The sequence below is a fragment of the Nannospalax galili genome, unplaced genomic scaffold, assembly GCF_000622305.1.
Source record: "Nannospalax galili isolate Female #2095 unplaced genomic scaffold, S.galili_v1.0 scaffold25, whole genome shotgun sequence".
Classification (NCBI taxonomy): domain Eukaryota; kingdom Metazoa; phylum Chordata; class Mammalia; order Rodentia; family Spalacidae; genus Nannospalax; species Nannospalax galili.
Genome location: NW_008355642.1, coordinates 8,258,058 through 8,285,452, shown reverse-complemented (window position 1 = coordinate 8,285,452; position 27,395 = coordinate 8,258,058). Strand labels below are relative to the sequence as shown.

Genomic DNA, 27,395 nt, shown 5'->3' with positions numbered 1-27,395 from the left:
ATACATATGTAGTACATGATTATATATTATAAATAATATATAGTATTGTAAAATAGCATCTTTGTACTGCCTATGCTTATAAGTCCATGTATATATACATATATACACACACTACACACCCACACAAACAAAATACATATGCACATCACACACAATAGTCTTCCAGACAGTGAAATGATATTCATGCCAAAATAACGTAGAACGAGAGGGATAGAGGACACAAACCCTCCCCTACAGTCTCAGAAGAAGGCCAAATCAACCATGATGGCTGTGATTTATTTTTATGACCTCTGAAATTCTTCAGGGAAAACTATGTAACCTCTCCAAGACTTGACTGACTTCAGCACAACTTTTAACAATTTAAAGCATATTCTGGCATGACACCACTCTCTCTACAATGCCTGGGAAAGCTCACTGCGTTCAGTAGAAATTCCGCCACTCTCCAGCCTAAATTTGGTGATAGGAAGATTGGCTCTGGAGTTTTCTTTTGCGGCAGTTACTTTGGAAATCTTACAATTATCAATGCTTTTTCTGCCCTATGAGATATAAATTCTCCACCAAAATTATTGTATCAAGGACTTGAGAGAAAATCTCTTCTTGCTACATTATCAACATATTGAAAACGTAAACATTTCAGGAGATAACTCGTGATCTCTTGACCAGTCTCTACGGAGGCTAAAGTACTAACTTTGGCAAGGACCTTACTTGATCTTACGGCTTTGCTTCTGGTTGTTATGAGAGAGAAATCTATTCCTCTTACAAGTGAGCATGAGTTAAATTCACTAACCTCATGAACTCACACCACAGTGCCTCTCAGAGCTCACCCAGTCTTTAAACCTCCTCAGCTAGTCCTGTCAGGGATCTGAACTCAGGCCAGGCTTTCCCTTTTCCTTACAGCAGTCATACTACAGAATAAGATGAAACTTACTGGTTTAATCAGTTTCAGTCTTTGTGTATCTTTGTTATATTAAAAGAGCCTTCTCACCCTTGTGAACCCAATGTTAATCTGTTACCTTTTCTGGATCATTGCATTGGGACAAATGAAATCACATCTGGGCATCTGTGGGGCCTGTGAGTTCAGATCCAAGACAGAAGTTGTCCTGGCCCGGCCTGACTTTCTTAAACTCAGCTCCTTTTCCTTTCCAGATGTCCTTGGTCGTGCCCTCTGTATTGTTATTATCTCTACTAGTCCTCCATGCTCAGGAACTTCAGGATTCTTTAAGCTCAAGTTCCTAGGATCTTCATGTGCCCCAGACCTACAAGCTCTCCCAGACTCAGTGGTCCTGTGTGTGTGTGTGTGTGTGTGTGTGTGTGTGTGTAAAATATAGTACATGAAACTGGGCAGGAGGTACTTAAGGGTTGCAGATGGGGAAAGGATCTAAACACAATAAAAATATATTGTTTGAATTTCAAAAAATTCACTGAAAAAGGAAAAATTCTCAAAAGCCATTTAAAATAAATTACAAATGAATCTACATGGTGCTCACTAATTTATGTATTCTACTGGACTTCTGGAGAACCTTCCTCTGGGGTGTTCTTCTACTCAATGACGTTACAGTTTAATGAGGACATATGAAAGTGAACTTACTATCAAAAATATAAACTGTCTTTTGGAACAAAAAAGACAGAAAAGGTAGTGTTTGGGGGTGGGTTCCCAGGGCTGAAATTCCCATAAGACAGTTGGGCCATGTGGGAGAATATTTCTGTAAACCACCCACTGAAGACAATGGGGACAGCTGCCCTGGACTCAGGGGAGGCTGGGAATAGGAAGAGCCTATGATAGAAGTAGGGCATGGTGGTTGAAGATCTGTGTGTGGGTGCATCTAAGAAGCTGTAGGTTCTCACCATTGGCATGATCCAGCCAGCCTCTTGCTTGTTGATTCCAATGATGTAGGGGACAGTGTTGAAATTTTTCTCAGCAAGAATCTCTTCTGGTGCCTTTGGCAGCACCACTCCATCAATCACTGTAGGCAGGAAAGGATAGCTCTGGGGAAGACAGAAATTTATTATTTGTGATTGATCAGACCAGGCACGCCAGTGTCCACTCTCTCCCTGTCTGAGGGCTTAGCCTGCATGTAGACTACTGTGGTTGTGGCCACAGAAACTCAGGGTCCTGATTGGGTTAAGTCTATGAGTCGTCATTGGCAGAACTGTGACTGGGAAAAGAGCAGTGGTGAGGTGCCGATGGTCGGGAATGGGTTAAGGACTTATTCAAGTCATGTATTTATCATATGACATATATGTCAATTTATAGCAAATGTACATATACACATTATTTCAGACTAGTCATAGTCATGTCTGTTTCAGTGACTCCTGAATTAGCAAATACTGAACCATTGGCCAAGAATGTTTCCAGAGTTAGGTCCTGAGAGCCTCTGGTCAGGACACATTCATCACCCTTGCTTTATGCATCCATTTATATTGAAAGATGCATTAAACAGCACAGTTTATCTATGTATTAAGTATATCTAGATTTTTTTATAAATAAAATACCACCTGGGAGAGGGTTGATATTTTCTGGACCCCAAGTAACATAATTTAAGTTTTTTTGGCTTCTGCCTTACAACTTTGCTGTACATTACGTTTTTAAAATTTTATCACTCACAAATCTACAAATGTATCTGCTTTCCCGTCTTTTCCACAGTTTTTTCACACGCTGGAGGTATCACTTGACTACTCTCCAAAACTCCTCCCCCACAAATAGGCAAATCTCCTCTCTGTCTTAGACACTGTGTTGTTGATTCATCAACACTGACTTCATGACCAAAGGCATCATAACTGAAACCTGGAGGAACCTCAGCTGTCCTATGCATCTTCGTACGGCTCCTCACAGCCGCTTGTGCTCGGGCACTGGACAGCTCGTCGTCACTACACTCCAGAGTATCTTAAACAGAGAAGTCACTTAAAACAACAAATTATTGTTTTTTTAAAAAATAGCATGAAATAGACCACAAAGGCTCGTGTGAGTTGTGAGGGGGGAAGGAGAACACAGTGCTTTATCTTTGCCCTCAGGTGGGAGCCCGAGTGTTTCCTACTCTGCATGTGCTGCACACCTGACCACAGCAGTGTCATAAGTACTGATTTAGGGTTACAAACACATTTTAGCAAATGAGCTAATTTCCAAATACAGAATCCATGATTAAGGACATGGATGTAGTGGATTATATCCATCTATGTCTATGTAAACTTCAACTATTTTTTGAATAATAATTTGCTTTGAAAAGCTATTGAGCACTTCGCTCAAAGTATCTAAACTAAAAATTGATTTTTGCATATGAGAAAAGTTAAAGACGGAGATCAGGGCCAAACTCTCCTCCAATATGCTGACCACACAGAGAAGATAATTGTATCCTCTGAAGTGGGCTCTGGGCATGAATACTTCCCAAACACTGAGCAGGGCATGAGCAAATGAATAGAGATCTCACTGTGCAGGGACAATTCTGGTGTTGTCAAACAGCTCTGGGCTTGGAGGAATGACTAAGAGCAGGATAAAGAGAGTAAGAGGTGAAGCATACTGTCTGTCTAACAGCTGGCACATGCCTGACCCTCAGGAATGTTTTGTAGGACCAACTCATGGAGGTAAGGAGATTTGTCTTGTAACCAAGGCTGGGTTTTTATGAAGGTAAATGTCATGGTATCCCTAGTTTTTTATAAGTTTGTGTCTGGTAATACCAGGGGACATGGAACTGCATAGGCATATTAGAGGTAGACAAGATCGAGAGAACCCAAGTAAAGCTGTATCCAGAAGAAGTTCCCAGCCTAAAAGCCTGAGCAATTGACAATGTCCCTCTGGGTTACTGCTGGCTGCACTATGGTGCTGGATGCATCGCCTGCTTGGGTATAGGGCACCCTTCCTTCAGTTCTTCCCACAACCCATAGCAAGGCCTGCTCAGATATTCCTTCAAAGGTCCCAGGCTCCAACAATGTGTGGCCACCTCAATACTCATACCGGTGTAATTCACCCACATGTTTTGCCTGTGTTACGGCCACATAGTGGCCTTCAGTTGGTCTCTGCATCTCTAATGCTCCATCTTTCCCCCACATTGTAGCCAGAGACATTGATAAACTTACCATGTCACTGCTCTGTGCATAACCCTCTGAATACAACCACTTTTGTGCTGAATAACAATCTAAGTCCATCAGACATCAACCAGGCTCCCTACTGCTACTTGCTACCACCTCAGTCTCAAACCTGCTCCTCCCTCTCTGCCTCCACTTCACACACTGGCCTCTTGCAGCAGGCATTTGTAGCTGCTCTTCTCTCTGGCAGAAACAATCGTCCTCTAAATCTCTGACAGCTGGTTTTCTTCCATTCTCCAGAGCCTGACTCAGAATAACACACGACCCTTGATCCTGCTGTTTGTATGAAACCACTGGCAAATTCTCTCTCCATCTGCCACTGAATTTTGCCTTGACCCTGACCATGATGAGGTATACCAGAAAGTTTAGTACTTTATTTTCCTACTAGGTACCCCACTAGAATAGAAACTTCAATAAGACAGGGAAACCTGTCCATTTTACTATCATGCCCCAGTTCCTAAGTAACATCCAGCCACAGAGTACATGCTTTTCCTCGTTTCATTCTTAAATGACCTTTCAAGGAAGTGCTGGGATCCCAGGGAGGGAACAGAGAGGACAGGACAGTAGATGCTGCACAGCTAATGGCACCAGAGCCTGGCCACTGCTGGGAGCTGGAGGAGCAGAAAGGAAGAGCTGGAGGGCACTGTTGGAGTTTCTTGGGTGCTGGGAGGAAGGTGGTGTCCTTAGCACTGAGAGCTCAGGTTCCTCCCTCATAGTTTATCAGCTTCTTCCAAGAGATCTGAGCTCCTCAATGAGGGCATCTGGATCAGTCATCTGAGGCTCCAGGGAGTGGAAGGTTCTAGTGTACCCTCTTCCCATAGCATCATTTTGGAAGAAGGAAATGCTCATTAGATGGGGGCACGTGAGCCTGAGGGACACAGAGTTGCTGTCTGGGCGCACTGGACAGGGAGTGAAGCCATCTTGCCCCTGTTCCTCCTGATTGTTTTACCTGGCAAGTGACTTCTCCTCTCTAAGCCTCAGAAGTATGAATGGTGTGATTCTACAAATGAGAATTCTTTCCCTAAAGCTTAAATGTTAATACTCAACACAATTAATCCAGAAAGCCAAAGTCCTTACCTCTCTGGGATCTCCATGAAAATCAAAAGCTGAAAATTTCTGTAGAGGCAAAGGTAGAGACAGTAGTGAGAAATCTTCAGTGTACAGAAACTGCTGTTTTGAGCTGAGGCATCAAAGGTACTAGGTGACAGGATTTCTCCACTGGACCCAGGGTAAGAGGATCCTACACGAGGTTCTCTGGGTGTGGACAGATGGTTGGGAAGAAATAAAGGAACACAGCAGCAGCAAACAGACCTTGGGATGCAGAATAAGGGTCACTGGGCCTTTGAAGAGGCCAGCTGTGCCTGTAACTGTTCTTTCTCTTCCTTTCCCTGCTCTCCCCGGCAGCAACACCCTAATTTCTCCTCCAGGGACTAGGGGAAGTAGGTCAACGTACTGGAGTAGGAACATGCAGAGACCTGGTTTGGAGTTAAGGCTGAAGCTGGCATGAAACAGCAGGAAAGCACTTTTCTCACAATCCTTCCAACCTGTTTCCCCTTCCCTACCATCCTTCCTCATCACAGTGTCAGTCAACTGAGTTTGACCTAAAATTTGCCGAAATTTTGAAGAGTTGCCTTCTAAGCAAGTGGAGTGTGAGCCTAGAATGCTGAGATCTTTTACCACTTCTGAGGACGAAGCTGCTACAAAGAGAAGCCAGAAACACGAAAGGAAAGAGGAGCAACAGCGATCGGCACATTCCCAACAGCAGCCTCAAAGCATCTGGATACAGCCACACTCCAAGCATTCATACATGAACATTTCAGTTACCCCAAAATTTCTTCCAACACACCTTGCAGAGTGGCCTCATGAAGGATCAGAAAAGCACGACTCCAACAATCTCACTGAGATTCATCCTAATCCCAGATTTTCTTTGTTGTGTGTTCACCAAGACAGTAGTGATTACAGTGTGACACTTTGGCTACCGGGTCCCAGTGGAATGTGAGAAGCGACTATTAAGATACCTCTATTGTATGCATCAAGAAATGTGTTCTGTGTATCTGTACACATGTATGTACTAACATGTTTGCATGATCAGGCCAGCAAACAGTCATGGAAGCACTTCTACAAGGTCCTAGAACACTTTAAGATATCCTGGGATCTTAGATTCTCTGGGTTTCCCCCCAAAGTCATCAACTATTTCTGCATAAGCTGAATCCTCCTTTACACATAGAGAATGGCTAGATTTGACCTTTAGTCATTGTTAGAAAAAAAACTGTGTCCTAATAGTTTGAACACCTTGGTCACCTTATTTGAGCCAGATTATAAAAAAGGGATTATAAAAAAAGTCCACATGGACACAAGCTATAGGCATACAGGGACCATACATGTACCAAAGGGATTCCATGGGATCCAAAATATCCTACAGTGTCCATGGCCCTGAAGGAAACAAGGATTAAACAAGTGACTCTTGAGCTCACATCCATATACCTTCCCAACAAAGGAAATAGTTCCTTTGGCCCTAGATGCTCTGGATGTGCTTTTCTCTCAATATTTGTTGTGCTATGCTTCTCAGTGACAGCAGATTCCCATGACCATTCACTAATCTTCAAATGTCCTTTTTCTGAGGAATAACCCTACTGATTATAACGAATGCGTCTTCTACACTCAGCTCAATAGGTACTTGGCTATGTTTTTTCTTGGATAAGTCTATGTGATCAGGGATAGTGATCAATTTGTATTTTCATTGCTTCCCTTTCACACCCCCTTCATACATTTATCATGAATGGATAGATTGATAGATGGGATTGGTCAATCAAAGCACTGTTGGTCAGTTGGATGAGTATGCTGATATTGATAAATAGATGAAAACTAGTATCTAGGCAAAGGATTAACCATTGCTTTGGTGGATTGCCTGAAGGAAGGTAGATACTAGTTAGGCAGGTAATTCATGGATTATGAATAAATTGAAAATAGATTAATTAGAAGTTATTTAGAGGTCTCAACTAGATTGATGAAAATTAATGAACAGGATAGTGAGAAGGATGAATGTATTGATGGAAAGATGATCGATGAATGAATGTGGAGATCAATAGCAGTTTGTCACCATGTTATTATTGGACTTTTTTACATTTGAGATATTTCACAATAAGGAAAATGAACATCTCAATTTAGATCAGAAAGTCGACACTGTTCCTGAGAACTTAGAAACTGTTCTTCTTGGTTTCGGACTTGAGGAATACTGAGTGAATGAAACCTTGGGACAAATACATGAGCAGGGGCCGCTATGACGGGCACACCTACCATTTTCAGTGTGGTGTCCAAGAGCTCCTCCTCTGTCTTCTCGCGCAGGCAGTGAACCATGACAGCTGATGTGGTGGTTTTGCAGCCAGCAATGGTAGCAATTTTCTGTAGGAGATCATAGACAACACAGAGGCAGGAATGATGCCCCTTCCCTCCATCAATGATGGCAGTGGTTCAATTCCTTACCTTATTTCTGAAGACAACAGAGGGTTACTGAAAGTACACTAGAAAGTGTGGGTACTGGTTCCCACCAAGTACAATCTCTGTTCCTGATTGGAGCAGTGACACGTGTCACTGTGTGTCTCTATTATCTTATTCCCAACAAAATGGGCACTATTTCGTCCTTAGAAGTACAAGGGGGGTATAATGTTCTAAGTTATATGTTTCTAAAGAAGCTGTTTGAATTCCATGTTTGGTTTTCAAATCCCACCTCCAACACTTACTACGTCATGATAGACAAGCCACTTGATCTCTTTGTGCCTCACTTTCTCCAAATATAGATGAAGGTGGTGATTAGATTTGACACACATAGGAGCTGACCTTGTCTCCCATACACTGAAATGTGTGCAGAATGGCCCGAGGCCTGGATAATGTGATTGATATGAGGATCCTTCAGAACTTGCAGGATGCTCAGCCACTCTCACTTCAGGAATCCCTTGAGCACCTTAGTTGAATCCCACAGAAAAAATTAAAGCCCCCCTCAATGACCTGAACAGTAGAGGAAAGGGCACAGGAGCTGTCCAGGGTGGCACCTACCTTAGCAATGGGCTTGGAATCTTCCCAAAACATACAAGGATTTAGAACCACGCTACTCTCAGAAATGGCCCTGTGGAAGAGGTTCTTCGCCAGGGGAGACAAAACCTGGGAGTGGGGAGAACAGGAGGAGAGTTGACACCCCAGTGAGTACAGGGGTGTTAGTGACTCACTTGCCCTTTAAGATTCCCTCCACCTGCTCCTCTTCTCTGACTATTCTCCTGGTGACTCTGGTGCTCTGTAGACGTGAAAGTTCCTCATCTTTACTAGCATGCATCTTAGACCTGTTTGGAACCACATTCCCTATGAGTCCCTCAGCAAGATGAGCTCAGAGCACAGAGTAAGAGACAGAACAGGAAGTGTGTGGGAAGTGCCAATTAGGACAATCAAAACTACTTGAAGGACAGTTTGGCCATTTCTAGCCACAAATCCTGTCTCATAATTCTCATTATTCAGAATCTATCCTAAGAAAAACCATGTAGATGCCCATAAAATTTGTCAGAATGTTCATAATGTTTATAATGTTAAATATATTAACTAGCCAAGGTTCTATTGAGATTGGGTAACAATATTTCACTCTTCTCCCGGAATATTATCCAGTTGTAAAAGAAATGTTGCCAATGACAGTTTGCTATTTAAGAAAATATTTGTCATGATATCATTATAAGGAAAGAAAATATATATGAAAACCTCATATAGACATACAATAGAGAGAATTTTGGATAAGGGATTGAAAGGATGGGTTGTAAACAATACAAATAGTAAAACATAAATCTATGCAAAGACTAAAGAAATACACATCAAATACATGCATTGACTATTACTGGGTACTGGGACAGTAGATAACTTCTCTTCTTTGGGTTTATTTACCTTATGTTTTGTTATTTCTTTGGCAATATTTGCTATGTAGCTCAGGTTGGACTTGAATGGGCTCTATAGTCAAAGCTGGTATTAAATCTGTGATCTTCCTATCTCAGGCTCCTGTGTGCTGGGACTATAGATGTGCACCATCACACTCAAATTCTTTGGTTTTATTTATATTTTTCCTTTTTCTCTACTTAAAGAAAAACATATGAACATTTCCTTTGATAATAAAACTATGAAACCAAAACATGTTTGAACATCAGAGTGATGAGCTGATCCTTTGCTCAACTCTGAGGGAGGTGGGAGGTTCTAGCAGCCACCAATGTCTTACATTGCTTCCTTCCATGCCCTCAGTTCTATTCTCCACACTGTGAAGGTGATTTTCATATTCACAGTGTGCCTGTGACCCACATCTCACCACAGATCTCTTCTTTCCATATTCCAGGCTTAGTTTCTTCTTTACACTCCCTTCCCCCAGTTTAACTTGTCCCTTGGCCCCAGAGACAGCTGCCCTCTCTTCTGGGCATGGAAGGGCCACTTGGCCAACTCAACAGACGTTCCTGCCTAGCCTAGGTGCTCAATGTCCCTAAATGCGTAGATATGGCCTAGAACACAGCGATGGCACTTGATCCAACTCATATGCTTCTGTTTCTTATTGTAGTTTAAACCCAAAAGTCCTTTCCAAAAGAAGCAAGTCCTAATGTTAAAATGATGAGCAAAGAGAAAGAGAATTCAATTAAGTATGACGAGGAGGAACGGCAGAGTACAGTTCATAGCGGGTGTCTCTTATGGCCCAGGACATAAAGCTAAGCTCTGAGATTCCTAGGCACCAAGAGGAATTTAGTCTTCAGTCCTCTATCTTCTGATGCTGAGTGATGAATAGACTCAGTCTGAATCCAGCTATTGAAAAAAAAAAAGGTGCAGATGGCTGCACTGGCTGGTCTCCAAGATGTTGCATTAGTGGCCACCTCAAGTCTGTACAAGAGGCCTGGTATCAGGAATACTTACAAGAACAGAGACACTTAAACCTCCTCCTGACTCTCCAAAGATGGTCACAGATCCTGGGTCCCCTCCAAAGTTGGCAATGTTGTCTTGGACCCAGCGCAGTGCGGCTATCTGGTCCAAGTGACCCCAGTTCCCCCAGCTGTGTTCATCTCCAGTGCTGTAAGACAACAGTGGGTCGTTTAAGACACCAGGTGTCTTAACTGGATTCTCAGGACCAGACATGGGCTAGGTGTCTCAGTGAACCTTCTGAGAAGGTGCTGAGCCCTGTATTTCTGACATGAGTCTTCTTCTACCTCTCATCTCTACAGTTACGTTCTAAGTGGGGCTCTACATTTATCTTCTAGCAACTATGTCCTGAGGATCCATGATGCATCCAACTCTGATCTAAGAGATAGAGCACAGCTCAGAAGAAAACAGATGAAATGTCTGCCTACAGTTGGCTCCTATACAAACCACAAACAGGTAAAGGGAGAGTATAATACGTTATGTACAAAGAAAATCATGTAAAGAAAGAAGTAAATGTGGGGCTCTAGATATGGTATTTCAGGTGGTATGACAAGCAATGACTTCTTGTAGACAGCAGCATTTAATAGAGATCTCAATAAAATGAGCATGTGTTCTTGTAAGCATCCAAAGAAGGGAACTGTAGATAGAAGAAAGAGAATGTGAAAGGCTCCATGACCACAGGAACAAAAGTGTGAATGCAGCTGGTGTGAGATACAGTGGAGCAGGTGCTATGGGTCTTGATGACAAATTCTGTGTCCTTGTAAATAACCTGGAAGCATCATGTAGAGGCATGGCAGGACTCAATACATATCCCACAGAGTACTCTGGCCACTCTATAGCATTAACTATGCTAATATTTTGTAGTAAGTTATCACGATAATCTGCATGGAGACATGGGGCTTTGTAGCGAGGGAGAGAATTGATTGGTATATATCACACACGGTTTGCTCATCAAGGGCTGAGTGTAGGTGTCTTGGTCTGCAATGTGGTAATAGTTGGCAGTGAGAGAACCTGTGAAAAGTGAGGCCTAGCAGGAGGTTATTGATCATTAGAGATGCAGCTCTGGGAAGGAACTGATATAGCTCTTCTATGACCCTGATTGGTTCCCTAGTGACTTGTTATAAAAAGAGACTGTCCCCCTTTCTGTTTCCTGGCTTCTTGCTTCACCTTGTTGATCTGTCTGCATGTTCTTATTCCATTTTTGGTTCTTCCCAGTGTTATGATACAGCCAAGGGCTCTCATTAGAGGCTCTTCTGATAAAACACACAGGTCCTTGCTGCCCTGGCCTGTTAAGGTTCTAGAATTCTCCTATCCCAACAATCACTGTTTGCTGCTCTGATAAGAGGTCCCAACGGTCCAGTGCAGAGCAGAATTGATAAAAATTCAGCCTCTCAAACTCTGAACTAAATAAATTAAATTCTACATAATAACCTAGCCTCAAGCCCTTAGTTGTATTAACATCAAACAGATCAATTCAGGAGCTAATGTGCAGAAAAGAGTCCAATGCTTACCTGAGGAAGCCCCAGATGCCCAGGCGGTATTGAATGACCACTACTACCACATTTTCATGGACAGAGAGAGGCAGTCCATCGTAGGTTGATGCCCCACCTGTCACCAGTCCACCCCCATGGATCCACACCATCACCTGGAAAAGGACACAGCCACACAGGTCATAGAGTACAGCATGGAGAAGACTGTAGGGGTTTTCTGTTTTGGTCAGTTAGCTTCTACACTATGATCAAGGAGCTCATCCTTGATCACTCAACCACACACCAGTGCCCAATAGGCAGTCTGTCCCCTTCCCAACTCTCCCATCTAGAGCCCAAGACATAATGCAAGACAGTGACCTCTGCCTCTCTTACGTCTCACATCCTTCTAAAGCGCTTCAAAACCGAGATCACCATGGAACAACAAAGGCCAAGGATGTCATATTTTCCCCAAATTTCTCATGCCTAGACCAGAAGTAGATCTTGTATTTCAACTTTATCTCACCTCAGTCATTTCCTTTTTATTTTTTCAAAACATATTTTATTATTTTTTATTTTATGAATGTATTACTTGCATTGCATCATGTGAATGCTGACAGAGGTCAAAAGAAGGCATCAGATCCCCTGGAACTGGAGTTATTGACAGTTGCTAGCCTTCATGTGGATTCTGGGAATTGAACCTGGGTCTTCTGCAAGAGCAGCCAGTGCTCTTAATAGCTGAGTCATTTCTCCTCTGTACACTCAAATCCTTCAGGCTAAGTCCAGAGCACCCCCTCCTCCTCTAGAATGCTGTCAATCATTTGCCTAACATTATCTAAGAACCTTCTGTGTACCAGGAACTCCGATGAGACTTGAAGATAAGATGATGTAAGATAATCCACAATTCATGTTTTTGAAGAGCATAGATTAGAGAAGGAACGACAGCGTGTAAAATAATACTGTGAAAATACTGTTCATGAAAAGAAACTGTACTAGGTACTGTGAACCAAGAACTGTCCTGAGCACTAAGAACAATTTCTCTCCCTGTACTTGGGCCCCATGCCACAGTGCTCCAGGGTCACTGGCAGGGTGCTAACATTCAGGCTCATATACTCCAGGAATTTCCTCTTTTCTCAGCAGTTTACAAATGGCAGCCTCCTCATTTCATTTATATGGAATAATGCTGACTCATTCACTCATCAGCCTGTGCCAAAAGCAGTTACCAACAGAAATGACCTACAATAAAATCCAGGACTATTGACAAAGAGCAAAAGAAAGTGCTTCTGAGATTGGCCCAGTCTCCTCCCCTCATACCTTTGTCACAGGTCAACTATGGGTGTTCCTATGGGTGCTGTGGATGGAATGGTGGCATGACAGTCTCTTTCCTAATCCATATCAAAGAGTACAAAAGATCAAAGGACCCATGTTATGGCCCTGCCTGTCCACGGTGAGCCTCAAATCCCCCCAGCATAAACTCAATTACAACCATGTAAGCAGCCCTGTAGGTTCAAATTCTGTCTCTTTTCATCTTAAGTTCGTTGAAAATTATTATCTACTCTACAGATCAGATTCTCACTCTAAGAATGCTCATTATCATCCTGCTTTTATATGTAGAAGAGAATCTGGAAGATTAAGAAATGCATCCCAGACACAAGGCAACCTCCACCAGCTGGATGTCACTGGGGCAAACAGGCAAGGAAGCATTGTTGTTGCAGTGGTTAATGGAGGCTTTGGGTCCCTAAATCAGTCCTGGTCTGTGGACTCCTGCCCCCAGGTGTCTTCAGCCCCTTCTGCATGCATAAAGCAATTTACACACGGGGACACAGACTTCAGTATCCGTGGTTCCCCACTCTTACCGGCAGCCTGCTGTTCTTCGTAAGGTCAGCAGAAGTATAAATATTTAGGTAGAGACAGTCTTCAGAAAAATTGAGAGGAATGCTCTCATTTCTGTGGTAACAAGCTCTGAGAGCATCTGTCCTGCCACTGGGTCTTGGGAACACCTGGGAGGGGAGAGAGAACACCTGAAGTTTCACCAGAGAGAATCTGGACACGTCGCTTGTGGCTCAACCTGGCCCTGGGAGGTTTGAGGCTGTACAGCTGGTATCAAGGCTAAGAGAGTTTCATGAGGTTCTAATGGGAGCCATAAGACTCATTAGAGTCTTCCAACCATACAGAAGAAGGACTTGATAGCTTTATCCTTCCCTGAGCCCTTGGGATGCTCCCAGTCCAGGAAAGAAGCACTCATATGCTGGCCTACCCTGGGTGATGACGTCTCCTCACGTCCTATACAGGGTGCTGCCCTTTGCTAGGCTTCCCATAGTGGGATGCAGGGTGACCATGCTTCTCCACTAGGTAAACATGCTTTAGTCCTTGGGGAACTTCCATAAACCAAGAAAATGATTTCCATTGGCAGACAATTAGTCTCATTTTACAGATGAAGACTCTAAAGAGCAGAGGAAAGACAATTGGGCAAGACAGTTATTTAGGAAGATAGTAGTCAGATTTCCATGTACATTATAAGCAACATTTCCAGATCCCTCTTCACTGGGAAGGCTAAGCTTCGCTGGACGTGGTATATGCAAGGGGAAATTGAGACTTTCAAGTCTCAGAAAGACAAACCTGTCTAGTGGCAAAAAATAGGGCTAGCAAGGAGGACTTCCATATCTCTGTTATGGGGACATTTTCTTAGATCACAAGAACACGAGACATAGTATTTATCAAAATAGAAATAGAAATTTGTAGTTCTAAATGTGGGAAGAGTTCAACTTTGCTAGTATTCAGAGACTTGTGCAGAGCAAAATTATGATTTTATTACTATGATTGTTGTATTATCATTTTGCTATTTTGATACATGAGAACATTCCAGTAACAAGCGTAAGCATTGGCAAGGGTCTGCTGAACATATCATTTCATGTTTCTGTGGAAGGAGTGTGTATAGTTGGAAATTTCTGGAGACATGGTTAACAAAGGTTAAACACTCTGTCTCAGAAGCATCATTTCTGGGACATCATCCTAAACTATTCATGGATGTGTGTCACGATTTAGCTGTAATTTCATTTAATGTCAAGAATATGAAAAACAATTTGATGTCTCCAAGTAAGATACTGGATATATTACAGTTAAGTGTCGATTATACACAGCTGTTCAAAGTTGCACTCTAATAGTTAATGATGTATGATGTTGATGTTGTGAATGTACGAGGCAGTGGCCCAAACTCTCGATATTTATGATCCATTTTCAAAGAAGGAGGCATGTAGGAGACAGCAGATGGAGAAACATGATTGACAATCTTAAGAGCAACTCTCAGTATTTGAATTACAAATTATTTTAATTTACTCACCTTTGCTTCTCTGAAATTTTTCACAACATGTATTACATTTGAAATAAAAATATAAAAACAGGAAATACTAATTTTAGAAGAAATAAAACAGTAGGAAGATAGCCAGAGACAGGATCCTGGACATTATCAGAAGTAGGCTGCTGAGAGTGTTGATTGAACTGACAGGTACAAGTATCTGAGATGCCCTGGTGGTGGTTGTGAGGCCTAGATTGTTTGGGATCCTTCACTCAGTCTACTTAACAACTAGGGCACCCACCCAAAATACTGCTGAGGTTGTAACTAGCTAAGCACATCATCACCGTATCCTTCACCAACACGAGGCAGCACAGGTCATTCCTGAGCAATTCCAAGGTTCAAGGCATGACAATGCAGAGCATGAGTAAATAGTCCCCACACTGACTAAAGGAGTTTTTCTGAAACGCTAGCATGTTCTAACAAAATATATACGTTCTTTGCTAATTTACATATAGTGAATTATCGTTCTCCTCCTATTATATAAAACCTCCATGAGAGTAGGAATATTTGTTTCCTAACAGGTTTCGTAGAACTTAGAACATGCTTGTCTTATAACAGATGCTCAGTATTTATGCACCAAGAGTCCAGCCAGTATATGACTCCAGAAAGCTGGAATAGTTCTGGAATGTTTCTGCAGTATTCCTGAAGACTCTAGAATAAAGTATAGCAGATCAGAGCATTTTCTTGACTCTTCCCTGCATCATTCTGAGACAGAGGTCCCACTGATACAGGCCCAAAAGCTCACCCCAGTGTCTTACATGGGAGGGTAGGAGGTGGCATTCTTCACAAAGCTCCATGGCTCTGCAGGCTGTGGTGGAGCAAACCTCAGGGATCCAAGAGGAGGTTTGGCAAAGGGGACGCCCAGGAAAATGGCCACAGGCTGTGTGAATCCTTCTAAGCTGACGTACTTCCCCAGGACTTTTCCATGCACAGTATCCACTACGGGTGGTGAGGGCAGGTGTCCTGTTGAACAGGAGAACATGTAGACATATCGGATAAGAAAGGTCAGACCTGCATTCCAGGTAGGCTTTGTCACTTTCCAGTGTATCTTTTTAAATCTAAAATAAAGGTGAGGAAAACTCATGACAGAAGGAGTAAATTGGAGCTGAAGGCGTAAAAGCACCCGCCATGTTTGTATGCATGTGGTTTTTATGAGACAGGGTCTCTCTGTAGCCACAGCTGGCCTGTAACTCACTATGGAGCATCAGGCTGGCCTCAAGCTCACAGGGATCCACCTGCCTCTTCTTCCTGAGTGCTGGGATTAAAGATGTACACCACCACACATGGCAGGTTCAGCTTTTATATGTAGTTGAAAAAATACTGTTGGGAATGAACAAGATCTCTGGGTTCCCTCTTAGACGCCTCTGCAAACATAACTTATTAGGATTTTGGTGCTGAGCTGCAGGATGGCTGACAAGATGAGCAAGGAGGCCCCGTGATTCAGGAAAGCTGGCCCCATAGGAAAAGAACCACAGAAACACTTAACTTAATTTTTATAAGAGATTGTGACTCCAGAGAGGTATAAGAAGGGGACCCTGAAGTTGGAAGGTGTCTTAGTTTGTTCTCTATTGCTGTGACAAAACACTCTGACCAGTACCAACTTGGGGAGGAAAGGGTTTATTTGTCTTACAACTCCCAGGTCGCAGTTCATCAGGGAGCCCAAGGTAGGAACTCAGGGCAAGAACCTGGAGGCAGGAGCTGGAGCACAGGCCATGGAGGAACGCTGCTTACAGGCTTGCTCCCCTGGCCCCTGCTCAGCCTGCTTTCTTATGCAACACGGGCCCACCTGCCCAGGGGTGGCACCACCCACAGTGGACTGGGCCCTCCCACATCACTCATCAAGAAGATGCCCTTCAGACATGGCCACAGGCCAGTCCAATAGAGGCAATTTCCCGATTGAGGCTCCCTCAACCCAGGTGTGTCAAGTTGACACTAAAGCTATCCAGCACAGAAGGAATGAGGCCTTCTGATTGGTGTCATCAAGGAAGAACTGGGACTTCAACAAAGGGAGGAATGAGTAAGGGAAGAAACTGGAAGGTAGGCAGCAGCAAGCATAAACTGCAGAGGCGCAGAGACAAGTAACACAGGGTCTTTTTGGAAGAGCAAATGGAATTTGAATACTGCCAGGTACAGCAGAAGGAGAGTGGGCTATAATCTTGAATAAGATGTCAAGGGGGACACAGAGTGTCTAGCCAAAGGATCTAGCTTTATTTAGTGGACAAATAAGTAGGATAAAAAGTTCTGGAATCAAGAACACAGTAATGGTCTGAGCATGATTACTGAGAGGGAGAGAGATGAGGCATCAGCCTCTGGTCTGAACATTGGCTCCATCCTTGCAAAGAAGATAGGCCTTCCTCAGCTCCTTACGTCTCTTCAATCTACCTGCTGTGAGACTTGAGTCAACCACCTGACGCTCCTCCAAGTGGATGGTCATAGCCACCCTTGACATCTCTTGTTTGCCCTCAAAAGCATCATTTTGTCGGAGCATCCCTCTCAGGGTAGGATCCTCATCTCTGATTCTCCAACTGACCCCTTTGCAGCAGACAATTTAATGAAAACTGTGTGGACAAAAGATAATATTCTAGAGTTGAGCTTACAAAAAATTGTCAACAAAGCACAGAAGTCTAAAAGGGAGTCTAAAAGCCAGGTGTGGTGGCACACGTCTTTAGTCTCTATGAGATCAAGTCTAGCCTGGCCTAAATAGTGAGTTCTAGGTCAGCTGTGGCTATAGGGAGACCCTCTCTCAAAAAGATCAAAAATAAATAAATAGATTTTAAAAATAAAAGGGACTCCAGTTTTGGTGACTATCAATAACCAATTCCATACTGTATGTATATATGTAGGTTGCTTTTATTATTGTTAATTTAATTTTACAAATATCATCAAGATGAACTTTCTGGAAGATATGTACAGATAGTTTCCAATTCAGGATGTTCTGACATTTTTTTACTTGAAGACCACGAGTTTATCAATAGAGTAACCCCATTGTAAGTTAGAGAACATCTGTATATCAAGAACAGACATTACACTGGAAACTGAGGAAAGCCAGGATATGAAATCTTGCCCATTTTCTGAGTTTTTAAGAGCAAATCGCTTCTTGTTTCACTTTTATTCTTCCCAGGTCCACTGAGATGTCTTTGCTGAGAAGCATGTATAATGAGATGCTCACACATAGAGGTGCTGATTGTACTAGATTAGACCCTCTTATGGCTAGGAAAAATCATGCATAAATATAGACATCTAGATGAAGCATTTCATTGATTTCTTTATTTTTATGTGTATGAGTGTGCTGCCTCCATGTGTGCAATGCCTGAATAGACCAGAAGAAGGAGACAGATCCTCTCGAACTGGAGTGACAGACTGTTGTTATGGGTGCTGAGAACTGAACCTGAGTCCTCTAGAAGAACTATTAAGTGCTCTTTAACTGCAGTGCCTTCTCTTCAGCCCCAACATAAGAAGAACTACAAAGGAAGACTTGGTCCTTGAATAGATATGGGGTCCATGGAAGAGAATGAGGACTAAAGAGTAGGTATGTGTTGCTGGTTTGTGAGACAGGTACAGTCGGGAAATTTCCTAGTATGAAGATGCCACCAGACATGGGTATTTTTAATACTGGAAGGTGGTCCATGAGAAATGGGCAAGGTTAAGCATCTGAAGATGAGTGTATGTACAATGTATGTATGGCTTCACTCCAGGGGACAATGTGAAGAAAGAGAAAAATATAAAGTTAAAACCCAGGGATAGCTACAGCAGAGGGCAGCTGGAGAAGGTAGGAAACATCACCCCAGAAGCATGGGGAAAGGGGGGTGGCTGGCAAGGGGGCTGAGGTTAGGAAGGCAAAGTCTGAGCTGAAATCACTAGGTCTGGCCTGAGTTAACTCAGTGATGACTTTCCACCCAGGTGGAGAGGTAGAAGCTAGATTGCTCTGGGCAGAGAAATGGACACATGAGATGTGGGGGGTCACACAAGGATGCCATGATATGGAGAGTACCTTATGATCACCTACTGTGTGCCAGGTGTGCATCCCAGTTCTTTTATTCCTCAAAAAACTACCTTGTTAGATAGTCATTATCAAGGGTATATTGTAAACAAGGAAACAGGAATTGCAAGCATCCTAGAAGAGTTTCCTAATCTTGGGAATTATGACAAATAAATCATCTTCGCAATGGCCAAGAGTTGCTAGTATGCTTTTACCATGCATCCAGTTTTCTATCAATATACCCCATTTTAATCAACCCATTCATCTACCTCTTTTCACTCCTTCTCTCGAGCAGGCACAAACCAAGTGTGGCAGATACAGCCTACACTCTACCCTCACTGCAGCCCAGTGAGTTGGATGCTGCCTCTCATCCCAATTTTAAAGATGGAGTCATCCAGGCACTACCTATTTAAGTACCTTGCTCTAGAGAACACATCAATAAAGGTACTGAACCCAGATTCATCCCTGCATTCTGTCTCTGAAGTCCTTCCCATTGAGACAAACTATACCAGCTAAAAGAACAGAAAATCTCTCTGCTGTCCCAAGACCTCCCTGCATGACCATAAAGACATACCCACATACAGTTTACTTTTTTTTTTTTGAGCAGTGATTATCCAACTCTTAGATTACTATCGTATTTCAACTTTCAGATTATAGAGATATACAGTCATCTTGTGACTTCTAACCTACAGGTTGCTCCCTAGAGCAATCTAAGCTCAGTGCACTGTGAACTTCTCAAGGGCCAAGGCAGCAGGCAGATGCTTTAAGATCTGTGTCCTAAGAAAAAGCCTCTCCATAAAAGTCAGGGACTTTCAGAGACACTCAAAGCCTCTTAACTTCTCAGCTTTGGAATTTGAACATATCCCTTAGCATCCATGGATCTATGTATCTCAGAGTTCTAGGCGCTCATGTTTGGAAGATATTTCCTACTTCATCCAGTGCCCTCTGATGCCTAAATTGCCTTTACAATATTCCTGGCAATTGTCCCTACCTGCCTCTACACACATCCTTTTCAGTGTGCTCACTACCTTGAAGAGCAGGGATTTGGGGACACAACATTCCTACAATAAACCAACTCTACTGCTCCACAGTGTAACCACCTGTCTATCATCCATGCATTTATTCTTCATTTACCAAAATGCCTGGCATTTTCTGCAATAGGCAAGTAACTTGGAAAAAATTGAAGCCCCAACTCCTGATGTGCCTGTGAGTTTAGTCTCCTCAGCTGAGGATTGAAACTTTTCTGTTTCATATGTAACAGGAAAAAAATGCATGACATTAGTTTTTAACTTAGCTATTCACTACGATATCCATTTTTAGGTCCATGTTATATTTTTTAAATTAATTTTTAAGTTAGCATACAAGTGACAGGTTTTAATATGACATTTTACATATATATAGTTATACATCCTTGCTCTCCATTTCCCACCCTCTCTCTTTTTTGGTCTCCTTCCTACCCTCAAATAATCCTCCCTTCTGAAAGGAGGTCACAAAGGGGCAGATGGAGTCACCCACTTGAGAACACAGTGTGGGTGCATGTGACTCCACTAGGCGGCGATGAAAGACAAGAGGAAGATTTTTTAAAATAATAAACAGGCAGAGCTGAGTGGGAACCCCACCAGAGTGGTGGCAGGAGAAGGGCACACAGCACGGAGGCCTGCGGATTAAAGAAGGGGGACTTAACGAGTGCTGAGTGCTTCCAAGAGGCAAAGGAGGGTAAAATCCTTTTGCTGTGCTGTATTCACTCAGAGATGAACTTTCACCCAGATAACCCCAAGTATAATGTGTTTGGATACAGGGGGAGAGAGACATCAGAATATTATAAAGAATAGATATCACGTACGTTATATGGAATGCACCTATATTGGACACCTAGTGAATGCCAGATGTGCATTCCAGTTCTTTTAAAATATTCATACAAAGTATCTTGTTAGGTAATTATTAATATGTCCACTTAACAGAGAAAGAAACAGAATTCAGAAGGAGCGTGTGGAGCTCCTAAAGATGGTAATAGGGTGTCATTTCCAGGGGAATCAGCAGCAAAAGAATGTTCCCCTCCAAATTTGACCCCTTCTTACTCTGGCTTACACTCGTTTGCACACCGATCCCAGTGTTACATGTCCAGAGAAATGATAAACTCCAGACAGAGCAAGGCTTTCAGGGCACTGATAGCTGAGCACTAACTTCAGATTTAGGGCCATAGATAGGCCAGGAAAGATCCTCAAGATGACCTTGGGAGATTACCTGCCCCTGTAAGTCTCAATTTTAAAAAGTATTTTTATTTATTATTTTTATTTTGTGTGTATGAGTATATCGCCTGCACATATGTAAGTGCACCTGTGTCAGACAACGCCCATGGAGGTCAGAAGAAGGCATCGGATCCTCTGGAATTGAAGGTACAGATGATTATTAGCTAACATGTGGGTGCTGGGAATTGAACCAAGGTCCTCTGGAAAAGCAGCCAGTGCTCTCAACCACTGAGCCATCTCTCCAGCCCATACATCTCAATATCTAAGTTGATAAAATGATACAGATAAGCATTGAAACTCAATGCTATAGCCATATACTAACAGGAATTTCATTTGTGCCTGTTTCTTTAACTTAGAGGTGATCATGGAACTGTCATGGTGTATCTATTCCCAGAGCTACCCTGGTCTGGGCCACTTCACAGGAAAACAAAGTCTAGAGAGTGAATTCCACTGCAAAATTGGATCTGTCTTGCTTTTTCCCTATATACATCTCCCCAACTAGTTTGAAAAGTGGTCCCCAATACTTTTATTTCAAAAGTATTCACCCCAAGCTATACAGGCTACTAAAGACACCAGGACCAGAGCACAGAGGTGCATCGTGGAGGACAGGCTCACAGGTCAGTGAAGGTTTTGGCTCTGATCTGGAAGAAAGCAGAATGCACTAGAATCCAGCACATAAAGCCCAATTACAAAATCCGGGGGGTGGGGTGGGAACCACCTCTCCCTCTTCTCCTTCATCCAAAAAGTTCCCAGGGCCTTCTGTGCATTTCCAAGTCACACCTCCAAAGAGTTCACCTTGCTTCATCTGAAAGTTCACCCACCTAGGGGTTGCGGCCATTGATGTGAACAGTCAGTACCCAGCTCTCAGATTACAGATGGCCAGAAGCACAGCTAACAACTTCTTACATAAACAGTTCTCCTTTTAACCCTCTCACTTCAGTGCTCTGTGAGCTTCTCAAGCTCAGGCAAGTGCCTTCAGGCAAGGCAAAGCTTGGGTGAGGGGTCCTTATTACAAACTGAAAATTTTGGATTCCCCCCCCCCACAGTCCCACAGACACTCACCAGAGGGGTTAAATCATCTCCCTCTATCATCTGTGGTTTCAAGTTTTAGACATTCAAGGTAGCATTCTTAAATATCATCCTTAAATATCTTAGTGAAGTCTAAATTAGCTTTGCAATATTCCTGCCCAGGGGTCTTGTCTGGTGTCACACACAACCAAGATTAGGCAGTTTACTAGCTTTTAGAGTAAGGATTTAAGTACAGAATATTCTTAGAGCAAATGAATTCCATTTCTCCAAAATTCGTGTCTTTAATCATCCACCTATTTATTGATTCATGCATATTTCAAATATTCACCAAAACACTTACGAGGACAGAAAGAGATTGTAGTGCGTGGAAAAACTTCAACATAGACAGGTACAGAGTGGCTGCAGCTGGGAGAGGCTCATTTACCAAGTCTGGGGGCTCAAGGAAGTTGCTCAAATATTCTTCATGGATTCATCAAATGCCCTCAGATAGGGATTTATTTCATATCAGTCTGGTACAGCTGGATAAGTAAATGTCATATAGTCACTCAAGGTAGAGGTGGACATTATCTGGTTTCTGATTTTCTTTTAGAACAAACATGCTCTGATGAAAACATACTCTGCTAGGTTGGTGGCAATGTACGTATACGGTACATATTTTTAAATGTGCAAAAATTGTCTCAATTGTACAGTTTAAAAGGGATAATCTAAGTGAATTATGGTTCCATAAAATAGAGAAATAGAGATTTTAAACATAGTTATGTATTACATGATCACATTTTAATGATAACAGGCATCATCATTTACATGTAAATATTCTGTATGTTTTATATCCAACTAGTATTACACCATCCATGTCTTGACTCTAACGTGTTTTATTTATTTGCATTTTCTATTTTTTCCACCCCTACATCCCTTGACAAGTATTTCTTGAGAGCTTACAGTTAGCAAACCCTATACTTGGCATTTTGTGGACAGGACAATAATATTTAGAATAACCCCATGGTTCACACTAGTGGATCCTAAGGCTCAGTGTGGCTGAGGGACTGGCTCAAGATTGTACCTCACATAAATGGAAAAACTGAGACTGCACAGAACTTGTGTGACTGGAGAGCTATATTCATAACCAATGTGTCATCATGCCAAACTTTTGAGTGTGCAAAGCACACACATGACTGAACTGTGGGAAAGCTGAGGCATCTTCTCTTCCCTGAGATTTCTTCCACTTTTCCTAATCAAAGTACCCACACAAGCCTTTCTACTGGCCTCTCTTCTACTGGCCTCTCTTCTATGTCTTCCAGGTCTCCATGGTGAACAAGTACAGAGTTCTCTATGAAGCAATGAGGGCAGAGGGGAGACAAGTGGTTAGAAACAAAAGCCTTATGGTTCCAGGAAGATACAGTGGCTCAGTGACAGAGGAACACTGAAACTTTTTCTTTTTGACAGAGTAGACATCTTGCTAGGAAAGCCGAGCTCAGAGAAGAGTCGTAAGCTCCAGAAATGCTGGCGTTTAACTGGAGACATGAAGTTAGTTATTGCTAATGGAGTAGGAGGGACATCAGGAGGAAGGATGTCCCAGACCACTGCAGTTAGGAGACAGCTGAGCCTTCTCCATATAGGGTTTTCCCCTACAACCAACTAGACACAACAGTTGTGAAGTTTAAGAGATAAAGAAAATACAAGATGGCAGGTTCCTAGTCCCTGATCAGTACCTGATCAACAACTGCCCTATGATCTACAAGAGTGTTTTGCTGTCTTGGGACCAAGAAATAAATGACAAGGTTTGAGTCATTATTTATTTTGGGATAACTGTCCCTAACAAATACAGACAGAATACAAATATTTTATATATTCTACCATAGGGGACTTTGTTAATTTGGTCTCTAGTCTCTCACATAATCTGGAGTGTGAAAACTCACTCCCAGAGGCTCTTTATAAAACTCATGATGAGAATGATACCTTAGATGCTGTTGGTGGTTGGATGTCATCCTGGAGTCCTACAACTCCAGTGTTCCTGAGTGATTTCCACCCCAGAAGCTCCTATCTCTGTTAGGGATTTTGTTCCGTCTGTTGTGTTTTGAAATAAGGTCACCCATAGCCCCAGCTAACCCAAAACTTGTTACTTAGATCCACCTGCCCCTGCCTCCTGAGTGCTGAGATTAAGACCTGTGCCACCATACCCAGCTAGTTAAGAATATTCTTGAGGGGAAGCAGTGCTGCTGCCTGCATGACAGGCCATTGTTCTAGGGTTCCAGAGTCCCCCGCCCCCTGGGGTGACTCTCACTCCAGTGACTACTTAGAATTGACATGTAAGTACCTCAGTTTTTCCTCTCTGCTGGACACATTCTTTGCCCAGCTTCTTCTCCTGCCATTGACTCTGGTCACCCATGGTGCTAGCTGACTGCATAATCACCCATTCACTGATCACTTTCTCCTTTCTCCCTCTCATTATTCCCATCGCCATTCCCTGCATCTCTCCAAATAAACTTCTCCTTGAGTGCTTGAGTCTCAAGTCTGCGTTGCAGAAAACGCAAAGTAAGATGAAAGACCCATAGTTCGGAGGTTGAATCATACGTGTGTTTACAAAGGTTTGATATGTTCATGCCAATAATTCATACGTGGAAACTCTAATCTCAAACCTTATAATGTGATTGTGTTTGTCCCTAAGTCCATGAAGAGGTTAGAACCATAAAATAAAGCCATGATGGTGGACACTAATCTTGTCTGATTGATGTCATCATCAGAGGAATGTAGGACATGCACAGTGACACCTCAGGAAAGTGTGCATAAAGTGTGCATGACATGTAGAGGCCTGAAGGGGGCACCCTCCTGCAGAGAAAGGGAAGAGGTCTGAGAGAAAGCCAGCCCCTGCTTTCACCTAGAGCTTGGATGATCAGCCTTTATAAACAAAAGAACGTTAATGATCTATGTCCCACCTGCCTCCCCTCCAAGTCTGTGATATCATGCTATGGTAGCTCTAACACAGTAACATGAAGCACAACCCAATGCTTTTCCTGTTGCTTAATGGAATTTAAGTACCAGACATGAGAGGGGATGCCTAAAATCACAGAATAACTTCATCTCAAAATCAGGAACAGAACCTGAGTCATATGACTGTCAGATAACAGTGGCCAGCAGCCACCTGCCTTGCCTAATACTTCAGGAAGATGACCCAACTGAATCATGTTGTCAGTTCATAGGCCAAAGATAAGGAGGGAAGGGCTGTGTGTTAGACAAGTCCATTCAAGGAACCTAAAGAGTATGTTCTCCTCACTAGACCAGACCAATGTTGATACCAAGCAGAACTGGGCAACCAATACCTCAACAGCATGTTACCACCCAAGATATAGTCATGAGTTCTTCCCCAAGACCATGGGTTTTGCCTGCAGTGAAATTTCTGGAAAACTGAAGTTAAAAAGACATGTTTATTAGTACTCAGACAAGTGGAAGGGAACTTTTATGAGGTTATGGACTAGTTATAGTTAGATTCAGTCTGTGGACATGATCCAGTCTGAAAAGACTGGTCTGAGCTGGGGATCCTCTCTTTTACCCAGGAATGAAATTTGATCTTAAAGAATACTCTAATAAAAAGCTCTATTCATCTCTGTTTACATGGAATGATCTAGGTGGTCCTCCTAATAAGAGAACAAAGACTGAGCTGGAAAGATGGCTCAGTGGTTAAGAGCACTGGATGCTCTTGCAGAGTACCTGGGTTCAGATCCCAGCAACCACATGATATCTACAATTGTGTGTAACTCCAGTTCCAGGGGAGCCAACACCCTCTTTTGACATCTGCAGGCATTGCACCCCATGGGTGCACTTACATACATACAGGCAATACACTCATCCACATAAAATAAAATTAATGAATAAATAAAATATTTTTTAAAAAGCAACAAAGAGTGTTTCCAATTACAATGTTTGTACACACACACACACACACACACACACACACACACACACATACACGATCATCCTGCTTGCTCTAGCCAGCTGGTCTTTGAAATCTGGCAAACAGCCCAGGTTTTATAGATCATTCAGTGCTTACCTAGCAAGACATAAAATAAAATATACACCCATTTTGTTTCTGTTCTTTTCACAATAACTAAGAAATTGAAGCAACCTAGGTGTCCCTCAACTTACAAGTGCATAATGAAAATGCGGTATATTTACACAATGGAGGTCTACTCAGTGGTAAAGAAAGACAAAATCATGAAATTTGTAGGTAAATGGATCGAACTTTAAACTGTTATATTAAGTGAAGTAACACAGACTCAGAAAACAAATGATGTATGTTCTCCCTCATTTGTGGATTCTAACACTAAACCCTTATATGTGAGTGTATAGCCAGATGTAACTGCAGGTGATATAACTGCAGGAGCCAGGAAAATTCAAAGGAACCAGGGAGGTAAAGGGAAAGAAGGAGTCTGAGAGAGAGGAACAGTAGGGAACGGGTGTTACCAAGGAGGAAATGGATAAAATACTCCAACGGGAGTATCAGAGGCAAATATATTAGTTCAAAATCCTAATGAAAAATTATACATACAATATGGCTACATGTGTCCATGTGTATAGCCGATGGCTATATAACAAGAAAACAGTGCCAAACAGGAGAAACCTGCCTTCAAGCTTTTGGACAACTTGGCCAAGAGACTCACCAAATTACACAGGTTATTGACACAGACCTTGATTGCCTCTCAGAACTTGAAGGTAAGACCCTATTGCTATAGAAAGGACATACTTCAGACACTGAACTTGGAGCAATGGAGCAGGAACTGACCTGGAAGCCATCTCCCTGAAGGCTAGTTCTCATAGTTTTGGAGGACACTATGCAAACATCAATAAATGATCCAACCCCAGGTTGGACCTAAAAACCACAACAATGACTGGTACAGCAAACTATGCACAGAAGTGACACTTTTATCTTGGGGGTAATCAATAGCTACCTAAACAGACTTAAAGCCCACTCAATGGGAGGAAACTCATATGTGGTACTGTAGACATAGCCAAATACACATGGCTGGAGAGGTTATCATACATCTTTAAAAAAACCCTAAGGCTGTCATATCCCTAAACAAATGTAATTTCTTACTATGTGCTAAATATAGATCCTTATATTTACAGACAAGTATTCCAGTCACCACTTATCAAAGAGGCTTCCTTTGAACAGATGGAAGCTGTTACAGAGTTCTACAATGGGTCACAGAGAATAAGTGTCTGTGAAATGCCCAATCCTAAGTGACACATCTACAATGGAACCTCTACATCTAAGGCTCATGGACCAAACTAAACAGGGGTAGAGAGAATACTAATGC

General features: G+C 42.5%; 1 protein-coding gene across 1 annotated transcript in view; it reads right to left on the bottom strand.

Moving 5' to 3' along the window:
* LOC103750054 (carboxylesterase 1D-like) overlaps positions 1-21,786 on the bottom strand; it is a 29,333-nt gene extending 7,547 nt beyond the window's left edge. Inside the window, 10 exon segments of the mRNA XM_008852991.2 lie at positions 1,846-1,986; positions 5,158-5,196; positions 7,378-7,482; positions 8,134-8,238; positions 10,003-10,156; positions 11,517-11,650; positions 13,328-13,422; positions 13,425-13,471; positions 15,585-15,789; positions 21,600-21,786. Of these exon segments, the coding sequence (XP_008851213.1) occupies positions 1,846-1,986; positions 5,158-5,196; positions 7,378-7,482; positions 8,134-8,238; positions 10,003-10,156; positions 11,517-11,650; positions 13,328-13,422; positions 13,425-13,471; positions 15,585-15,789; positions 21,600-21,651 (1,077 nt within the window). The 5' untranslated portion in view covers positions 21,652-21,786.
* Between the last annotated feature and the right edge of the window lie 5,609 nt (positions 21,787-27,395).